The 17,647-nt window shown below is 33.6% G+C and overlaps 2 protein-coding genes across 6 annotated transcripts; both read right to left on the bottom strand.

Moving 5' to 3' along the window:
- Positions 1-453: 453 nt before the first annotated feature.
- On the bottom strand, positions 454-7,324 carry LOC108694711. 2 transcript variants are annotated; one of them, XM_018204346.1, is made up of 11 exons: positions 7,123-7,324; positions 6,862-7,024; positions 5,970-6,275; positions 3,662-4,302; positions 3,131-3,343; positions 2,735-3,055; positions 2,417-2,615; positions 2,127-2,299; positions 1,958-2,055; positions 1,621-1,882; positions 880-1,401 (listed from the first exon to the last, which is right to left on the bottom strand). In XM_018204346.1, the coding sequence occupies exons 2-11, from the start codon at positions 6,995-6,997 to the stop codon at positions 880-882; spliced, it is 2,871 nt and encodes a 956-aa protein (XP_018059835.1). In that variant the 5' UTR covers positions 6,998-7,024; positions 7,123-7,324. The 2 variants fall into 2 exon arrangements, with proteins under 2 accessions (XP_018059836.1, XP_018059835.1); XM_018204347.1 differs by lacking the exon at positions 7,123-7,324 and having other exon boundaries at positions 454-1,401; positions 6,862-6,997.
- Positions 7,325-11,541: 4,217 nt separating this feature from the next.
- LOC108694713 (coiled-coil domain-containing protein 6) lies at positions 11,542-16,720 on the bottom strand. 4 transcript variants are annotated; one of them, XM_018204350.1, is made up of 6 exons: positions 16,193-16,720; positions 14,748-15,288; positions 14,048-14,183; positions 13,760-13,902; positions 13,296-13,405; positions 11,542-13,030 (listed from the first exon to the last, which is right to left on the bottom strand). In XM_018204350.1, the coding sequence occupies exons 1-6, from the start codon at positions 16,412-16,414 to the stop codon at positions 12,860-12,862; spliced, it is 1,323 nt and encodes a 440-aa protein (XP_018059839.1). In that variant the 5' UTR covers positions 16,415-16,720; the 3' UTR covers positions 11,542-12,859. The 4 variants fall into 4 exon arrangements, with proteins under 4 accessions (XP_018059839.1, XP_018059841.1, XP_018059840.1 ...); XM_018204352.1 differs by having other exon boundaries at positions 13,296-13,390; XM_018204351.1 differs by having other exon boundaries at positions 13,760-13,887.
- Between the last annotated feature and the right edge of the window lie 927 nt (positions 16,721-17,647).

Genomic DNA, 17,647 nt, shown 5'->3' with positions numbered 1-17,647 from the left:
ATAAGATGATTATTATTACCTAGTGATGTAAATTACCAATATCTAATCTTTGAAAAATAAACATATAAAATAAAACAAAAGTTGTTCAATACATATTTTATTTCAATAAGAAACAGATATCCAGGAAAAAATCCCATGCATCACTTTTATGTGTAAACGCAATGTTCTATTCCTCAAGACGCATATAAATTTTCTTTGGTTTCCTGTTTTATTGTTTACATTAACAATATACAAAATGTCAATGTCATTAAACATACGTTGTTACATGAATAATAAAATGTACTTAAAATAAAAACAAGAACATTATACAATCTCTTACTTGCTATTCAAAGAAAAAAATAAGAAAAATATATATATGGAAGAACAATACTATAATAAAAGAACAGATTGAAAGATATACATAAGAAAAATAAAAGTGCAACAAAATGTTTTATAGATTTTAAGGGATTGCTTCATAGAAATTAAAAATAAATTTCCAATGCTCGATTTTAACTTGATTTCAGGAACGTTCAAATATATACAATAACTTCATATGTGCAATATTTGACAATCAACATCGTCCAATGTAAGAAAAGAATGCACGTCATATTGCTGCTTAACACATTATCGACCGGCAATATTTTGTGCAGACTATATTTTATGTTGACGAAATTTGGAGTAATATAATTTTGGAAATGATGCAATATTTTATGCAGTGAGAATGATTACAGACTAGAGATAATTGACAATGCTTGTGTATTTAAGTACATACTATAAAAAATTCTTTATAACAAACTCTTCTTTAGAAAACCAGCTGTTTGATCTCCATAACATCTAATACCTTTTAGACGACCGGCCTTTAATGTGTTAAGACACACGTAAAGCGACATTGCCACGAATTCAATAGCAATCCATAGAATTGACGTCATTCTGCTTATGCATCGTCAGTATGTCGTCTAAAATCGACTCAAAGCTACTGGTATATGTCTTCAGCCAGCGATTCTTTTCCTCGATATAAGCATCAATGTCACAGTTGAAAATCGCGTGGAGAAAATCCTGGCGGGTTACGGACGAGATGTAACGGAGTGTTTTCTTCTCCTCTTTCTCTTCTTCCTCTATTGGTATTTCGGCGTCCATATTCATGGAGTTCTTGTAAATGGTTGCAAGCAGATTGGCATCATTTGCGTCCACGATCTCCTCAATAACGTGTGAGGCATTTCGCGATTTCTTGTCATAGATAGACGAGGAAACGGGCGATATTTCTTTAACATAGACAGTGTCTATAGTCGCATGGTTTTCCACCGGTGCCGGCGGTTCGTCCAATTTGTATTTAAGTAAGCAAGTTTTTAACTTGCTGATTATCGCAGCGGACGCTTTGCACACCTCAAAATCGCTATCGTCCTTCAGGGTAACCAGAAGTACCTAGAAGATTGAAAAAGAAAACCATTCAGAGATTTATTAATTTTCACTTATTATATACAAAATAAATATTAATAATTTATAAATTATATCAATTCATTTATTTATCCAATTATTTATGGACTGATAGATATTTTATATAGATATTTAGATTGATAGATACTTTAAAGATATAAAATTCACTCAATACACATCAGGATTCTAATTATTATATTTACTTACTCCTAGGCAACTTTGCCTGGCTAATTCGTCCAATGCTTTATTAAGCCTTCGCTTAATTTCGGTTTCGTTCAATGCTACGATCTTTCTATGCTCTTTGGAGAATGTTACGTTCGGAAACGAGTCATCAAGCATTCCCTGATCCGTTAAGTGCGACTTGACGAAGTGGTCCCAGAAGGATAATGCATTTGTCTTCACTTCCCAATGCAGATCAAATACAGCCGCCATGCACATCGCTCGCAACATTGAATCGATAACTTCTTTCCTGCGAATTGTACATTGATTATCGTACAATGCATATCAAGAATATTGACGTATAAATTTAAAAAACTGTACATACGACCACTTCTGATGAACATATAACTCCTTGATAAGATTCACAGCGTCTCTTCTGACAATCGCTTCGCTCTCGTCTTTGAGTAGATAAATCGCCGTTTCCTGTAAAAATCAGTTAAGTCATAATTAATCTTCTTCAACAATATTTGGAAATGAAGAATAAATATACATACGGTTAAATTTTTTTGCGACAATTGCAGCTCCCACAGCTTGTTGATGCGTACCATAGTCGCGATAAATGTTAACGCTGACGCTCGCACGTAACTCTCGTTGTCTGTTTTAATGATCTCGACCGCCACTGTTGGAAACTGATTAATCAACAGAAAATCCTGGAATGCCGGATATTCTGTAAAAGATTAAATATTTCTATATTTTGTTATACGTTGATTATAAATGTTCTGTATTTGTCGAAAAAAACAAATAAAACTTGAAGAGATAGGTTTCAATATTCTAATTTGCTTACTGTCTTCAGAAATAGTCGCGATGGTGTTGAGAACCTCGAGGACACTGTCTCTCACCTCCCAGTTGGGATCGTGCAATCTTTTGAAGAGCGTAGGTCCAATCTCGTTCATATTGCTGTCCGAATCCACAAGTAATGCCAAATTAGGCGGCATAAAGTTATGGATGGCGAGTTTGCACAGTTTCAACGCTTTCACACAAATCTAAATAAAAATCAAAATTCGAATCATTTCTCAGCTCTTTTCTAAGTAACGACTATTCGATTCGATTTTTTACTCGCATAAATAATTAATTCACTACTCTGATTTCAGCAAACTTTTACCGTTGGTAATATTCCGGGATGATTGAGAATCTCCTGTGCGAGGGACAACATACATATTGTTTCCACACATTCCTGCCATTTCAGCTTGAATTTTTCTGTCATGACAGCCAAGCCATCGAGCAGCGATGCCAATAGAATAGGAGAGTCGACTATGGGATCACCATCCAATATCGATTTGTACAAAAGTTTTCGTGGATGCTCTGAAGGAGAAGTGCTGTTTACGTCTGATGTGCAGTTTCTCGCTTGCCCACACCCCCACATGTCCGGCATGTAACTTTTCAAAACGTGACTTAAAGCTTGGAAAGTGATTACAGCGACATCCTGGAAAAAGGCAAACAATTAAAATTACAAAAATTGATAAAAATTAATTTAATTTGACAAATCGGATGTACTCACTCTATCCATTATGTCTGATATCTCAAGAAGTAAATCGATAGAAACTTTACAAATTTGCTCCATCGGAAGATCACTCTTCCGTATAATGTCCCTCATATTGTAAAGTAATCTTTGTACAGGCACACATGTTACGTCGAAAATTTTATTAATAAACATATCGAAAAGATCGTGATTCAAATGATTTTTCTTTATACACACGCATAGTGGTATTATCTGTTAATGAATTAAAAGCAATTTACTTTTAATGTTACTATCCAATCACATGAACGCATGAATTGTAACTAGAGATGTAAAATCATCAGATTCAATGTAACGATTACTTACAGTAAAATTACGATAAGATAATTTATTAATAATTTTGATGAAATTTGTTGTTTTTGATGATAAATAAGAGATATTTTTTTTTAGATTACTGTTTTGCCAACTTTCCAAAATTATTGGATAAATCATCGTAATGTACCGAATAAGTTACCATCAGATCATTTTCTTTCCAGATAGGATCATTTTCTTCTCTAATTGTGATTGACTTACCATTATGGCGATAGCTTGATGCTCAAACTTATGCTGCTCCGGCAAAACAAATTCATGTAACGCAAGCAGCTTCTTCCAATATGTCATAGAGAACTTATTGTTCTTCACTAGTTCTATAATGTCTTTCTTCGATAACAGCATCATAAAAATGTAACACAAACCGTAGCAGAACTTGTGCCACGCTTCGGTCTCGATCACTGTGGTATGCTCCTTAATTCCTTGCTTCAGTTTCAAGAACAGCGACAATAGTAATAGTTTATGCACATGTTGCAGGAATCTAGTGCTGATACAGGCTTCGAACAACGCCTTCACTCGCATTTCGAGGATTACAAGTCTTTCGATCAACTCGGGAATGCTATTGTCTAGACTTGCGAATAGAGTGTTCTCCAGAATGTTAGTTAATAAATTCAACGTGGAACATAACAGCTTGTTCTGTTCCAAATATGTTTCCAAAGCCTGATGCATTTGTCCATCCAAAATATTGTTCATCAGAGGAGCAGCGACTGCCAGAATGATTTCTTTACAAGTCTCGGTATTCTTATGTTCATGCAGCAACAAGGTCCATAAGAATTTCTGACTCTCTCTGGTAACGTACATCGTTTGATTCCAATGTGCATACTTTACAACATCCTTCCATACACCTATTGCATTTAGAAAGAGAATAATAATTTGCAGTCATATCATTTGCACTCTTAATATATAAATCTCAATATATTTCAAATAATTTTATATTTATTTATATATCACTTGTAACAGCAACTTACAACTGTAACACAACTAAAAAATCAAAGTTCTCCAGAAAATAAGTTAAAAAATTTTGAATCATCAAAATTTTCCAATTTTAATTTTAAATGCAACTTTTATATAATAACTGATTGTAGAAAAATAACAATATTTTTAGTAAAAGACAATAGATTCAAATAATTTATAAAATTAAAAATAAAACAAGGGCTACGAGGCAAGCTAAATTTTAATGCTGAATTAATTGCAAAAATATAAGTTTATTAAAACAAATGTTTTGGCCTTTATTGTCATTCTCAATGTTAGAATTAATACAATTTGAAATCAACGACTCATTTAAAACAAATAACTTGCCAATATATATGATGATTTAGACAGTAATGTAATAAAATCTAAATTCATCATGTATGTATAATTTTGTTAGTGGATTGTGAGTATTATTTAATATATAAACATTAAGAAATAGATGATGAATATTCGGATAAAATGTAGATACGTTACAGTGCATTAAACGGCTATCTTATAAAGTGAATTTAAAAATGCATCGCAACAGTTCTGAATTGCACTCTCAAACTGACATATGAACCAACTCTAAATATTGTCTGTTAACTGGTAATGCAATATCTAAGAGTAATATTTAAATATATAATACGGAAAAATTGAGATATCTTGAGATCCAGAACTCGTCTTATTAGAAAAGACAAACCTTATCTGATACCTTGTGACAAAAGTAAGAGAGTGAGAACAAATGGATACCCAATAGGGGTCGAAACGTTTGTTTTAATAAACTTATGTTTTTGCAATTAATCCAGCATTAAGTTCTAGCTTGGCTCGTAGCTTTTGTTTTATTTTTAACAATATTTATTAAAATTTATAAAATATTATATATTTTTTCACTACTTTTTTGCAAGCAACTAAAAAATGAAAATCTTTCACTGTTTTAATAAATAAATGATACAATTCAAAAATATATACACTGTCGTCGAAAAGTTTCCGGACATAGAATTTAAAATTGTATAATATTCAGGTTAACCCTCGGATAATATTCGGTAAAAAATCGCAGAAAAAAAATAAAAAAACATTTTAAAGCTTGAAATTTATATTTTAGCATGCTTTTGACCGCTTTTTTATTTTTTGTCTGCGATGATTTTTTTACCGAGTTACGATGATCTGAATATTATGCAATTTTAAGTTCCATGTCCGGAAACTTTTTAAGGACAATGTATGTCCTAAAATATATTGTTCTTTTCACAATATAAAGGATTGTTTTTTTTTAAGAGACACAACATTCTGCTATCCTTCTTGATATTCAACGAATAAAAAAGATAGAACAATATTCCTAAAAGGAAAACAAGGGCTACGAGGCAAGCTAAATTTTAATGCTGAATTAATTGCAAAAATATAAGTTTATTAAAACAAATGTTTTGGCCTTTATTGTCATTCTCAATGTTAGAATTAATACAATTTGAAATTATATTTCTAAAAGGAAAGCTTAGATCAACATTAAACATTAAACATTAGTGTCACTAATGTTTAATGTTTAATCATAGTCATAGTTTTGCCTTACCAGACTGTATCACCCACTGTCTGCCACTTCGATGGACAATTAAGTCTGATAGCATTGTGGTATATGCCATTTTAATGGATGCAGGTAAATCCTCTCTGTGCAACTGCAAAATTTTATAGAGTCGATTGTACACGTCTTGGCAGTGCCAATAATGATAACGTAGCTCATGTCGCGAGATAATCCCCACTAGTTTCAACGTAAATGTAATCACAGGATGCGAAGCTTTCTGCCCAGTCTCCCATATCGCTAAAGCCTTGGATATCCATTCTTGAAAGACTTCGCAATATTCATAATCAACTGTAGCGCCTGTACAATTTAAATAGCAAAGTATATACTAGACAATATTTAATATATTGTGTTCAATTTATATTGTATTACATAATAAATTTAATAACTATTCAGTTCAATAAATATCACATTGGACATAATGTTTATACAGGTTATTGTAATTTCTTTGATTAATAACAAATGCAATCATTGGACAATTTCTTTTCAGACTTAATTGTCAAATATATTGTTATTATTGTTTTGCCAAAATACTATGTCAAAGTTAATTGTGCAAACAGATATCAATATTTCACAAAAGATCAGAGTTTCGATATATTTTTGTAAATGTACTCGTATATCACAAATTATAAATTTTATGCAAAATTTCATTATATAATTTCATATACATTGTTTTATTTATTTAGGAATACTTAGGGTGCTTTTCATTTGATGGCGCAAATTGATACAAACATTATTCTATTTATCTTGACATTCAATACAAAGATAAAACGATACTAGTATCGACTTATGTCATAGAAAGCACCCTATGTGTTTGGCTCTTACAGGCATTTTTTATTTGTCGATTTATTTTGATAAAGCCTAAAATTGATTAATTGCTCCTTACATTCCTTCGTGTTCTCCGCAATGTGAGTGAGCAGATGATCCAAGTAGGTTGGCGAGATGACGTTATAATCCGGCAGTAAGAACAAGTTTAAGACCTTCGCCAATACTTCTTCGTTCTTCTTTCTGCACGAATTCATTGTGACGCGATGCTGCGATTTCTACGACTGAAAATGCGTCTCAAAGACCCTACCTCGATCATATGCAAACGAGCAGCAAGAAATCAACGATGTTGCAGCGATGAAAACGAACAAATTTTATTTACCTTCAGCAAACGATGATTAGTACCTAGTGACACGTTGGAAGATTCGCGAGAGGCTGATAAGCCTCCAGTTTGAGAAAATCAAGAAAAATCAGGGAAATATATTATTCACAACATTTTCCGTGAATAATACGGCGATAATAAGAGTCCTCGGCGTTTTAAAAGCCGATACTATCGACGGGGGATATTTTTTGACATTGTGAAACCGTTTGATCTTTAGCACGTGCGTTAATGAGACATGAATCCAAAAATAGGGTTCATTTCCGCGCTAATCACCGAGGAATTGTCGATATTGTAGGTCCCACGAATTCTTTAGCAGAGAACACTCGTTCTGCATTACCAACAAGTATCGCTGAGATAATCCAATGGCGCGATTTTTTTAATTATCTCATAAACATTGATTATAAATCCTTATCTCATAAACATCGATTATGTAGTTGTACAATTACATAATTCATATTTAATTCGAATTAATCAAATAAAAAACATGTATCACACACACAAGTTCTTGGTAGCAAGATAATATTCTGTTGACATACAAATAATAATTATAAACGTTTCGGCTTTTATTATTTTAGATCTTCTTTAGTATATGTATAAACAATAATAAAAATCTCGGATAAATGTTTACAAATTGAATCAATGGCGCGATTAGAACATAAAAATCGTTTAAAAGTGGAGTCAAATTAAAAATAAATAAAAAAAATAACGTAAAATATTCATTAATAAAAATTTTTTTTATGATTCGTCAGTGAATCAGACGAGATTTTTATTTCTTATTGATTCTGATCGAGACCAAAATGTTTATAATTATTATTTATATACCAACAAAATAAAATATCTTGCTACCAAAAATTTGCATTGTGACTAGATGGAAAAATTCTAGGGTAAAATTTTAGGGTAAAAAACTTGAGAAATAATAGTTTTTTCCTTCGGGGCTTTGAGTTTTTTACTCGGATATATATTTTTTTTAGATTTTACGATTTCGACACTGTACTATTGTTCCAGAATTTAGTTTTTGCACTTATCCGTAAGATTTCTGTATAAAAATAGTTACAAAAGTTAAAATATAGTATAATGATTAATATAATACAATGTCGATGGCTATAAATATACCTTTCACTATTATTTGAACATTTTATACTGTACTTCAATTTTAAAAGTTAAGTTCCATACTATTATTAAGTAAGTTCCATACTATTATTAATATATATAACACTTTATTAGACTAATTGACATTGTTTTTGTCATATACTATGATTGTAATTAAAATACATATTCTAAATTTAAATTCGTGAGACAACATTCATTGAATTTTTAATTACTCTTGAATCAATATTATAATGGGATGTTCTCTCAAAATAATTAAAATATTATATATAATTAATTAAAATACACAGTATAATTATAATCAATAAGCAACAAAACAGTACTTATTATGCTTATGAAATATTATCTATATTAATAATATCACTTATTTAACTTTAAAATATCTGTCATTCAAATAATATTGAAATAACTATTTTTTCATGAATTTTATGTATAATTTGATAAAAAATACCGTTATTTACAGTAAAAAAACTAGTTTTTTATTTGATACTTTTCTCCGAAGTCAAAAAACCGTTTTTTTTACATTTCCAGTTGTGGCATATGCCCTTTATTTGATTAATTTGAATTATTAGCCACTTGAACTTTTTTATTGTAAATAATTTGAGACGTATTGGATTGCGCAAAAGGGCAGGCAGTGTGTAATAGCAAAAACGTGACTGTATTTCATAAAAGCTTGAGTAAAATACATACTATGTAGCTGTGAAGCATATATCTGCGTAATTACAATTATCGATTAGAATCTTTTACGTTATCATAAAATTCTATACCATATACGACCATTTTTTTTTATATACCGAACGACATGTATATTTTGTGTATATAAATCGTTCGATATAACACAATAAACAACGCTTTGACCTGATTCTCATATATCATTTATGTATAATACACCTGTTATAAATAAAGATTCTCAGGGATACGTAACGTCAGTCACCCCATATTACGAAATCGGAGGAAAAAGAACTGCGCGAATAATCGCGTAAATTTGAACGAATCTTATATTAAACGAGACAATCTCGTATACTAATCTCACAATTTTTCCTCTTCTCGTATCATAATTCGTGATAACCGGCGCGCAGAAGGATATCAAGAATCTTCAGCAAACGAAAAACAATCGATCTGTATTGACCTCCACAACATTTCTCAAAGTTCCAAGCCTTTCGGATTCTGCTGTGGAACGAAGAGATTTCCTCCAAGACTTCGAGAGTAAGCAATAAGAGATATCTCGAAGACTTTACAAAAAAAAACAAAGATCTAAATATCTAAATTTTACAACTAGAGATAGTAAAAATTCAGAAGTGAAGTTCTAAGCCAAAATCTGAGAAGTCTGACTTCCCGAACGTTTTTCTAGAACAATGACTCTAAGATTTTCGATATAACATAACAGACAACGGGTTAACACAAATGTATATCGTTGGTATAAAAAAAAAAAAAAAAAAACAATTTATTAGGAAGTAAACTCTTGAACGCAAGATCTGTCTCTCTCAGGCGCCACGCTTGACATTACCAAATCTCAATAGGCTTAATTCCCAGCTCTAGTGTACCAAAATCTTTCAAATCCCTTCTCCGCAAAATATCCTAAGACTAAAAGATTTAAGATTTAAGGGATAAAAGTTTTTGAGGCGATGCGTTTTCTTACATATTAGCGATCCAAGATTTCAAAATCCAAAGATTCTAAGAGCAGAAACTCCAGAGGCGTTCGTGTTTAAGAAGCTAATGATTTGAAAACACAATAATTCTTTAGATCCTTTTTTACATTCATTTCTTAAATTAATAAGATCCTAAAAATATTGTATGAACACTTACATTTTTGTGAATTTACATTGATCATTAAACAAAAATATTTACTTTAAATATTATGTATATACAGGGTGTCTCTTAAGATGAGTCGGAGCCACATTGGGGGCGGAGAATGGATCAAAGGGAACAAAAAATTCTTATACTATTTTGAGATATTCGCTGTAATTTTCGAATTAGAAAAAGAAACGTCTAAGCCAATATGCGGTTAAGCCGCGCCGCGCGAATTCGTAGGACGACCCACACTCGAGCGGCGGCAGCGGCGGCGCGCAAGGAGAGGGAAGTAGCGCTTGCCTAGCACAGCTTGGCATGGCGACCCTATGTGTTTCACCGCATCGCGTCTACATTATTCAAAAATGTTATTTTAGCTGAGGTTTCTCTTATCATTATAAATCACGTTATTTAGCATTAAATACGTTTTAATACAATTATAGATATGTTAAGCGATGTAATTAATTAGAGCATTACACAAAGCGTACGCTGATCGTTGCGATACCTTTCCGCTTCTTTTATTATACGATGTTTAATTACGCTTCGAGACACTTCGTTGGAACTATCGCGTCGTTTTATGCTATGTTTAGTCAGAGTTTTATTTTTCGACACGTTAATGCATGTACACACTTGAAATTATAATATAAGCTCGCGTAGATAGCCTACATTGTAAATCCAGATGTATTATTTTTCCATGTATAATGACGCATTTGACTGAGGTTTTTTTCACATGTTTCTTGCCGTTTAACAAGTTTATTTGTACATCATTAATTGTATTAAAAATGTTCTTAAATTTTATTAAGCTTTAATATTCATTGATGAATAAAATTTAAATTTTCTGTCACTGAAAAGATTATTTATGTATACGTTAATGAGATGTTTAAATTTGTAGTAACAAAACTTAAATGTACTGAAAAACACTAATTGAAAATTGAGTGTTTTAGTTTATTTTCATTTCATCAAATTTAATGCCCATGTTCATTACATTAAAAAAATCTGTAACTTATATAAATATAAATACGTATCGCTTATTTTTGTCTAGAGAATAACATACTGCTCATTAAAATCGGAAAGGGACAGTTGAGTCTCTAGTCCCTTTCCGATTTTAAGCAGTATGTTATTCTCTAGACAAAAATAAGCGATACGTATTTTTTTATACGCACTTTTAAAGGGTGAAATATTCCTTGGGAAAAAAAAAAAAAAAACTTTGTAGCGAATATCATTGGAAAAATGTTTCTCTTTCGAAGCGAATGTCGCTGGAACTATAAGAGATAAAAAAAAATTTTCAGAAAATAGAATGGCGTATAATAAAGCAAGCAGAAAGGTATCGCGACGATCAGCATACTCTTTTCATAATGCTCTAATTACATCGCTTAACATATCTATAATTGTGTTAAAACGTATTTAATCGTGCTAAATAACGTGATTTAATAATGATAAGAAAAACTTCAGCTAAAATAATAATTATTTAAAAATAATAATTATTAATTAAAATAATAATTTTTGGATAGTGTAAGCGTGATGGCGAAACACATAGAACCGCATGCCAGGCTGTGCTAGGCAACGAAGCGCTACTTCCCTCTCCGCGCGCCGCCGCTCGAGTGTGGGCCATCTTACGAATTCGCGTAGCGCGGCTTAAATGCATATTGGCTTAGACGTTTCCTTTTCTAATTCAAAAACTACAGCGAGTATCTCAAAATAGTATAAGAATTTTTTGTTCCCTTTGATCCATTCTCCGCTCCCAATGTGGTTCCGACCCATCTTAAGACACCCTGTATATGTATATGTATATATATTTATAGACACTTAGATATATTTAAGCGTTTCGAGTATACACTTTTTTTTAGATCCACAAGTCTGTTTTTTAGATTCTCAGATCGTTGGACTGTTGAATCCTTGGAACTTTAGGGCCTTGAATTGTCACATTTCCTCTCTTTCTCTCTCTCACACATACACACACACGCGCGCGCGCGCGCGCACACGCACGCACGCATACACACACACAGATTCATAATTATTGAATTCCAAGTTTCTCAGATACCGAAATCTCCCGATCGCTAAGATCTCCCTGAAGTCTGACTTTATCTGATTATGCATTCTAAGATCAGACAATCCTCTCGAAGGAACTAACGAAATCTTTTCTCTAAAGTTATGCTTCCGCCTCTACCAGTACTGCGTGCGCTAAGTGATTACTCAGGCTCAAAGCTAAACAAATGCATACCTGTTAAATTGTGTGAACACCGCAACACTACACCCTAGTTACTTTCGTTTACGTTTTTAAACGCACAGTAAGATTACAATAATATCGCAAATATGCCACGTAGATGTCCGTTCAGCGTTCGCGTTCAATATTTATGCTATGATTACTTGGAACATGGAAGCAACATGTCAATGTTTCTTTTTTTTTTATCATTTCTCTTATGTAGAACACTCAAACGATATTAATTGCATAGTACGATAAGGAGCTCAGTCTGAATGATACTTCAGGCATCATACAAGAGGAATCACCGAAGAAGCGGGAGGTCGGAAAGAACTATCCCGCGACTAACAATGAGAGGCGAGACGCTTTCGCGACTGCATTTAACTCTATATCTGCTCATTCAGATCGAAATAATTAAGTCTCTCTCTCTTAGCCGTAGCCCGTGTGTTACACATTAGAGCTGAAGTAGTTAACGAACGGAAACATCCGAGAAGAAAACGCGCCGACAGTGGTGCCTCAAACCAAAATGCGAGTAATTTCCCCGCGTATCTTTTAGCTGGAACGCACCATTTAGAGAAGTACCTTGCGCACGATTATATAAAAGGGGTTTCTGTTGGAGAGCCCTCTCCTCAACTTGATGACTTATGTCTTCGCAATGTCCATCGGTGACCCTGGATGGGGCGCGGCGACAGGATTCACCGTAGGATTGGGAGCGATGGTCGGCGGTCCACCAGGACTCACGATAGTGGGCGGAATCGCCGGTTTTACGAAACGATCTGAAGTCCGTCTACTGGATGGTGCCACGATGTGTCCCTGTTTCAATAAACATTCGCGAACACAAATAAAGATAAAGTAATCGTTTCCCAGAAATACCAAAGAGCATTTTCCTATAATTATTGAATGTAATCGTTGAGCAATGCTAGATATTGAAAAAAAGTTGATTTATAGTAAGAACTCTTCTTTAAAACGAGATTTCTGATAAAAAAAAATATTCTTTAGGAGAAAGAAATATCTCGCGCATCATATTTAACAAATAAGCAATTTCCAACATTGAGCAGTTCTGTACACAATAATTTACCCCTGAAGGAGGCGACGAGCTCGCAAATGGAAGGGCAGTCGGCTGACCACAAGCATAGCATCGGTTTGCACTGAAACCTTCTCTGGATGTAGAACCTAGCACGTTAACACCTAATAATAAAACTCGCATTCACATGAATCCGCTAAACACGAAACATGCATTTCCGAGAAAACGTCAATTATATTTTAGATTTTGTGCTATTATATCCATGATATAAGAATATAAGATATTTCAAAGGATGCGCAGTTATTTTCAACATGACAACTGCTCTTTGACCAATCAAAGCGTTGTTTAGGATAAGCATTTGATTAGTTATTCTGATTTGGGACAAATATTTGATTGGTTGTCCTGATTTAGTTTGCCGGCCATTACGCGCAAAATATCTTATATTTTTATACTATGATTATATCTTTAAAAGTTCCATTTATTTATATTGTCTATTTATAAATCTTGTCAAGACTCACCAGGACTTAGTGGCCTTGAAGAACTAGGCGAAGGATTGTAGGGCACAGGACTGGATACCGTACGAGTTCTTATGTTCCCCCCAGACATCACAATTTCGTTGTAGTGCCGTTCCTCTTCCATCTCCAAGCTGCGAAAATCATGTCTGTGAGATTAGGAACAATAAATATCTTTCGAGTCTAAGATTCAGTTATGCCAAATTTATAGTTTAATATAATTTACAATTTAAGATAATAAAAATAATTTTAAGATATTATATTAATGAGCAGTTTGTAGAATTTAACTCTGACCTGGACTCAGACTCCGAGAGGTGTCTGCACAAGGCTTCGCGACGCTCCACTTCGAGCTGCAGCTTTCTCTGCAGTCTCAAATTCTCTTCGCGTATTTGCTTCTCTTCGTTAACATATCGCTTCATTTTTTCCGTATCTAAAAACGATTAATGACGAACTTTAAGAGATTGAATTCGATAAAGTTTTCGTTGCAGTTCGAAAACAAAAAAAGCATCTTTAAAATTGTATTTGAAGATGAATTTGAAAATGTATTTACATCGAAGTATTATTAAATATGGATAAAGCGTCTACAATAAGATTTTAAAGCGTAAAACTTGAGCTTTAAATTTTTAATTGTAAGAAATTGACCAATTACAATCGAATGTCTAGAGAACAATCGACCATGATTAGTCAATTTTTTATGGCTTAAAGCTTAAGTTTTATTCGTCTTCAAATTTCATTGACACCGCTTAAGATCACTTAAGGTTAAAGTGATTTTCGTACATGATTAATCGTATAAATTTACGATCAAATATATAAAAAAGTTAACATCAATGTAGGCAATAAATATTATATTTTTAGAGAAAAATTATTCTACATTTAATAAACCAATTGTGAATTTTGGAAAAATATTTAAAAATATTTATGTGCCAATAATAAGTTTGCAAATTATTTCGTATTAAATTATCAATAGTTTTATTATTAAAGATGGCATCCTTACGTTCTTGCTGTGAAATCAGCAAAGTGTGCTTTAATCGAGCGACCTCACTTCTCAGAGTTTGAATGTGCGTGCTCAAGTTTGTGGCAGTGTCGCCATTGTTGATCTCTCTAGGTGAAGTAGGATCAGAAACAGGCTGATCCAACTTGATCTGCAGCATCCTTTTCTCAGCCTCGAGCTTGTCCATTCGCTTCCACAACTTGTTCACTAACGCCTCCTGTTCCTGCTCCAGAGTGTTCTCCAGTTCGACTTTCTCACGTCGCAGCTGCTCCAGATTGCTCTGCTTGGCCAACGTCTCTGCCTCCAACTTCTCGATCTTCCTCATCAGCTTGTTCACCAAGCATTCTTGCTCCTGCTCTAATGTCTGCTCAAGTTTGCACTTCTCCTGTCGCAATTGATTCAGCTTTCGTGATAAGTCGTTGGTAAGACACTCTTCCTCTTGTTCATAATGATGAGCCAGAGTTTCCTTCTCCTTCTTTAAAGCTTGGATCTTCTTCAGCAAGGTGTTGCTTATGAATTCCTCTTCTTGTTCGGCCTTCGCTTGCTACAGAGAATTTCAAATATAAAACATACTCACTCTTGTTTTTTACAAATATAGAATAAAATAGAAACAGTCTTAATTAATATTCAAACTTGTCTCATTATTATCAGTATATACTACTAAGGTTTCTTTGGTACTCACAAAGCCCTCTTTTTTTTTTAATTAAATTGCAATAAAAGGAGTTCTTTTTAATTGAACTTCTTGTACAGTTCATCTTTCCTTTTTTTCTTTTCAAAAAAGAAGAAAGATGAATCTTGCAAGAAATCAGCTAATAGAAATAGACCTAATGTCTGTATCAAATTAAAAATTGAGACTTAGACCAGTATTCATAGTCAATTCTTATATATTCACGATTGTCTTAAATTCTATCTTGAGATGTCATAAATCAATCAGAGAGCCACATTAGTATAATTAAGACATTACTTAAGACAGTCTTGAAATAAGAACTAACTATAAATACCAGTCTGAGACTGAATTTAATTATAAGAAAAAAAACCAATATCAAATTTTGTGAATTTTGTTTTGATCTTTGATCAAATTCTATCTTTATTTTAATAGGTTAGGTTCATCCTTTTCAACTGAACTTCTAGTATTATTCTTTTCCCTCTTTTTCTCTGATGAAAAAAAGAAGAAAGTTGAATCTTCAATTAATACCTGTTTTCCCTAACATAAAGTTAAACTTTGTTATTAATACCTGTTTCCCCTAATATAAAGTTAAACTTTGATCTTGGTTCAACTTACTCCTCATACTTTCCCAGTTCTAAGAACTAGAAAAAGATAAAAAGTACATTGCACCGAGATTAAATATAATCTACATCGGTCGAAAATGACATAAAAAGAACAAGCTTAATCTCTAGTCTGATACAAGCTTAAAGAAATTGAGAAACAAGAAAGAATCAATTCTCACAATGATGACAGATGCCTGACGCAGACCGCGGTTTTCCTCCTGCAGAGCCTTTACCCGCAGCTTGTACGTCTCAAGCTCGACCTTGAGGACGCGGTTGTGCTGCTGCAGGGACTCGATGCGCTTCTGCAGCTGCTCGCGCGTAATCGGCGACGGCGGCATCATGATCGGTCCGCCGTCGATCGAGCTGGAATCGCTCTCGGACGCGCTATCGCGATCGGCCATGTTCTCCTTGTAGATAAACGATAACGACGACGATCACGACGACAACAACGAGGACGATGAGGGTATGCCGGTTATCGCCGGCCGTAGTTCATCGCATGCGACTATTCAGGGACGGAGCGCCTAGTATCACCGGTGTGTCCACGTGCCTTCGAATTTCACCGTTCACCGATCGCTGGAAGAATACGTGGGAGTAACAGGGAGTAAGTAGTGCGATTACCGTGGCGTGATTATCGCGCGGCGGACATGTGCTTCCGTACGTAAGGGATGTGCCGCAGAAACGGTATCAGCTGTTTGCGCCGCACTCGCTCGCCGACTGTTTTTGCGACCGCGAAAGTGGCGCGGCGTTCTGTGTTCCGTGACTCGTCGTGCGTCGTGATTCGCGGCCGATCGAAGAGACATCTATCATGGAAAAAGTCGGAATGGTTTTTCCAATTGGAATTATTCCGTTTTCCTTAGAAAACACAGTAGAAATTTATTAGGAAATAATTTCAATTTGAAAAGATGCCTTGGGGATCGATTATATATTTTTAAATGAGATGAAAATGGCTGCGTTCAGAGCAGAGAAAGCAACTTTGTAACTATTATAAAATTCTGCAATATTGGTTTAGATTTATAAGGAATTAAAAATAAGTACCAATCGTATTGAAGAATTTTATAACAGTTGCAAAGCTGTTTTCTCTGAATGTAGCTAATGAGCGCTCAATAGCTGAGTGAGCACTTGCTGCTATTCATGTATTTTCTTTTTGTATTATTATATGAAATGTATTATTTCTTCCAAATCTAAAATGCTGATTGGATGATTTAAAAGAATACATCAATAATAGCGAGCGCTCACTCAACTATTGAGTCCGCTGAACGTCATTGTCGCGTCAAAATGGAAATGCAGATGATACATGATTACAAGCATGATGATTGGTGGTTCATCTTTTAGGCCAGTATTCATATTCAGATTTTATTATTATATTTAAGACCATCTTAAGTAGTCTTCTAACTATCTTAAATAGTCTTAAGAAGTCACCAACCAATCAGAAGATTGTATTAATATCTTGAAAGAGTTAATAAATGACATCATTATATAACGTTTATCTCGAATGACAACAAAAAACTGGGTAAGAAGCAAAAAGACACGATGTAAAAATAGCAAAAAGTAAAAAACAAAAAACAAAAGCACATTATAAAATAATACTTTTTCCTCCTTCGCAATCGTTTTTCTTTACAATTGTATTTCTTGCA

Source organism: Atta colombica, unplaced genomic scaffold, assembly GCF_001594045.1.
Source record: "Atta colombica isolate Treedump-2 unplaced genomic scaffold, Acol1.0 scaffold123, whole genome shotgun sequence".
Taxonomy (NCBI): Eukaryota; Metazoa; Arthropoda; class Insecta; order Hymenoptera; family Formicidae; genus Atta; species Atta colombica.
This window is presented reverse-complemented; position numbering and strand designations above follow the sequence as displayed.

Coding starts and splice junctions, on each gene's coding strand:
- LOC108694711 (XM_018204346.1), bottom strand. CDS start 6,997: ATGAATTCGTGCAGAAAGAAGAACGAAGAAGTATTGGCGAAGGTCTTA. Junction 6,276..6,861: donor TGCGGAGAACACGAAGGAAT/GTAAGGAGCAAT, acceptor TAAATTGTACAG/GCGCTACAGTTGATTATGAA. Junction 3,344..3,661: donor ATCAAGCTATCGCCATAATG/GTAAGTCAATCA, acceptor ATTCATTAACAG/ATAATACCACTATGCGTGTG.
- LOC108694713 (XM_018204350.1), bottom strand. CDS start 16,414: ATGGCCGATCGCGATAGCGCGTCCGAGAGCGATTCCAGCTCGATCGAC. Junction 13,406..13,759: donor TTCAAGGCCACTAAGTCCTG/GTGAGTCTTGAC, acceptor TTTTATTATTAG/GTGTTAACGTGCTAGGTTCT. Junction 13,031..13,295: donor GCTCGTCGCCTCCTTCAGGG/GTAAATTATTGT, acceptor TTATTGAAACAG/GGACACATCGTGGCACCATC.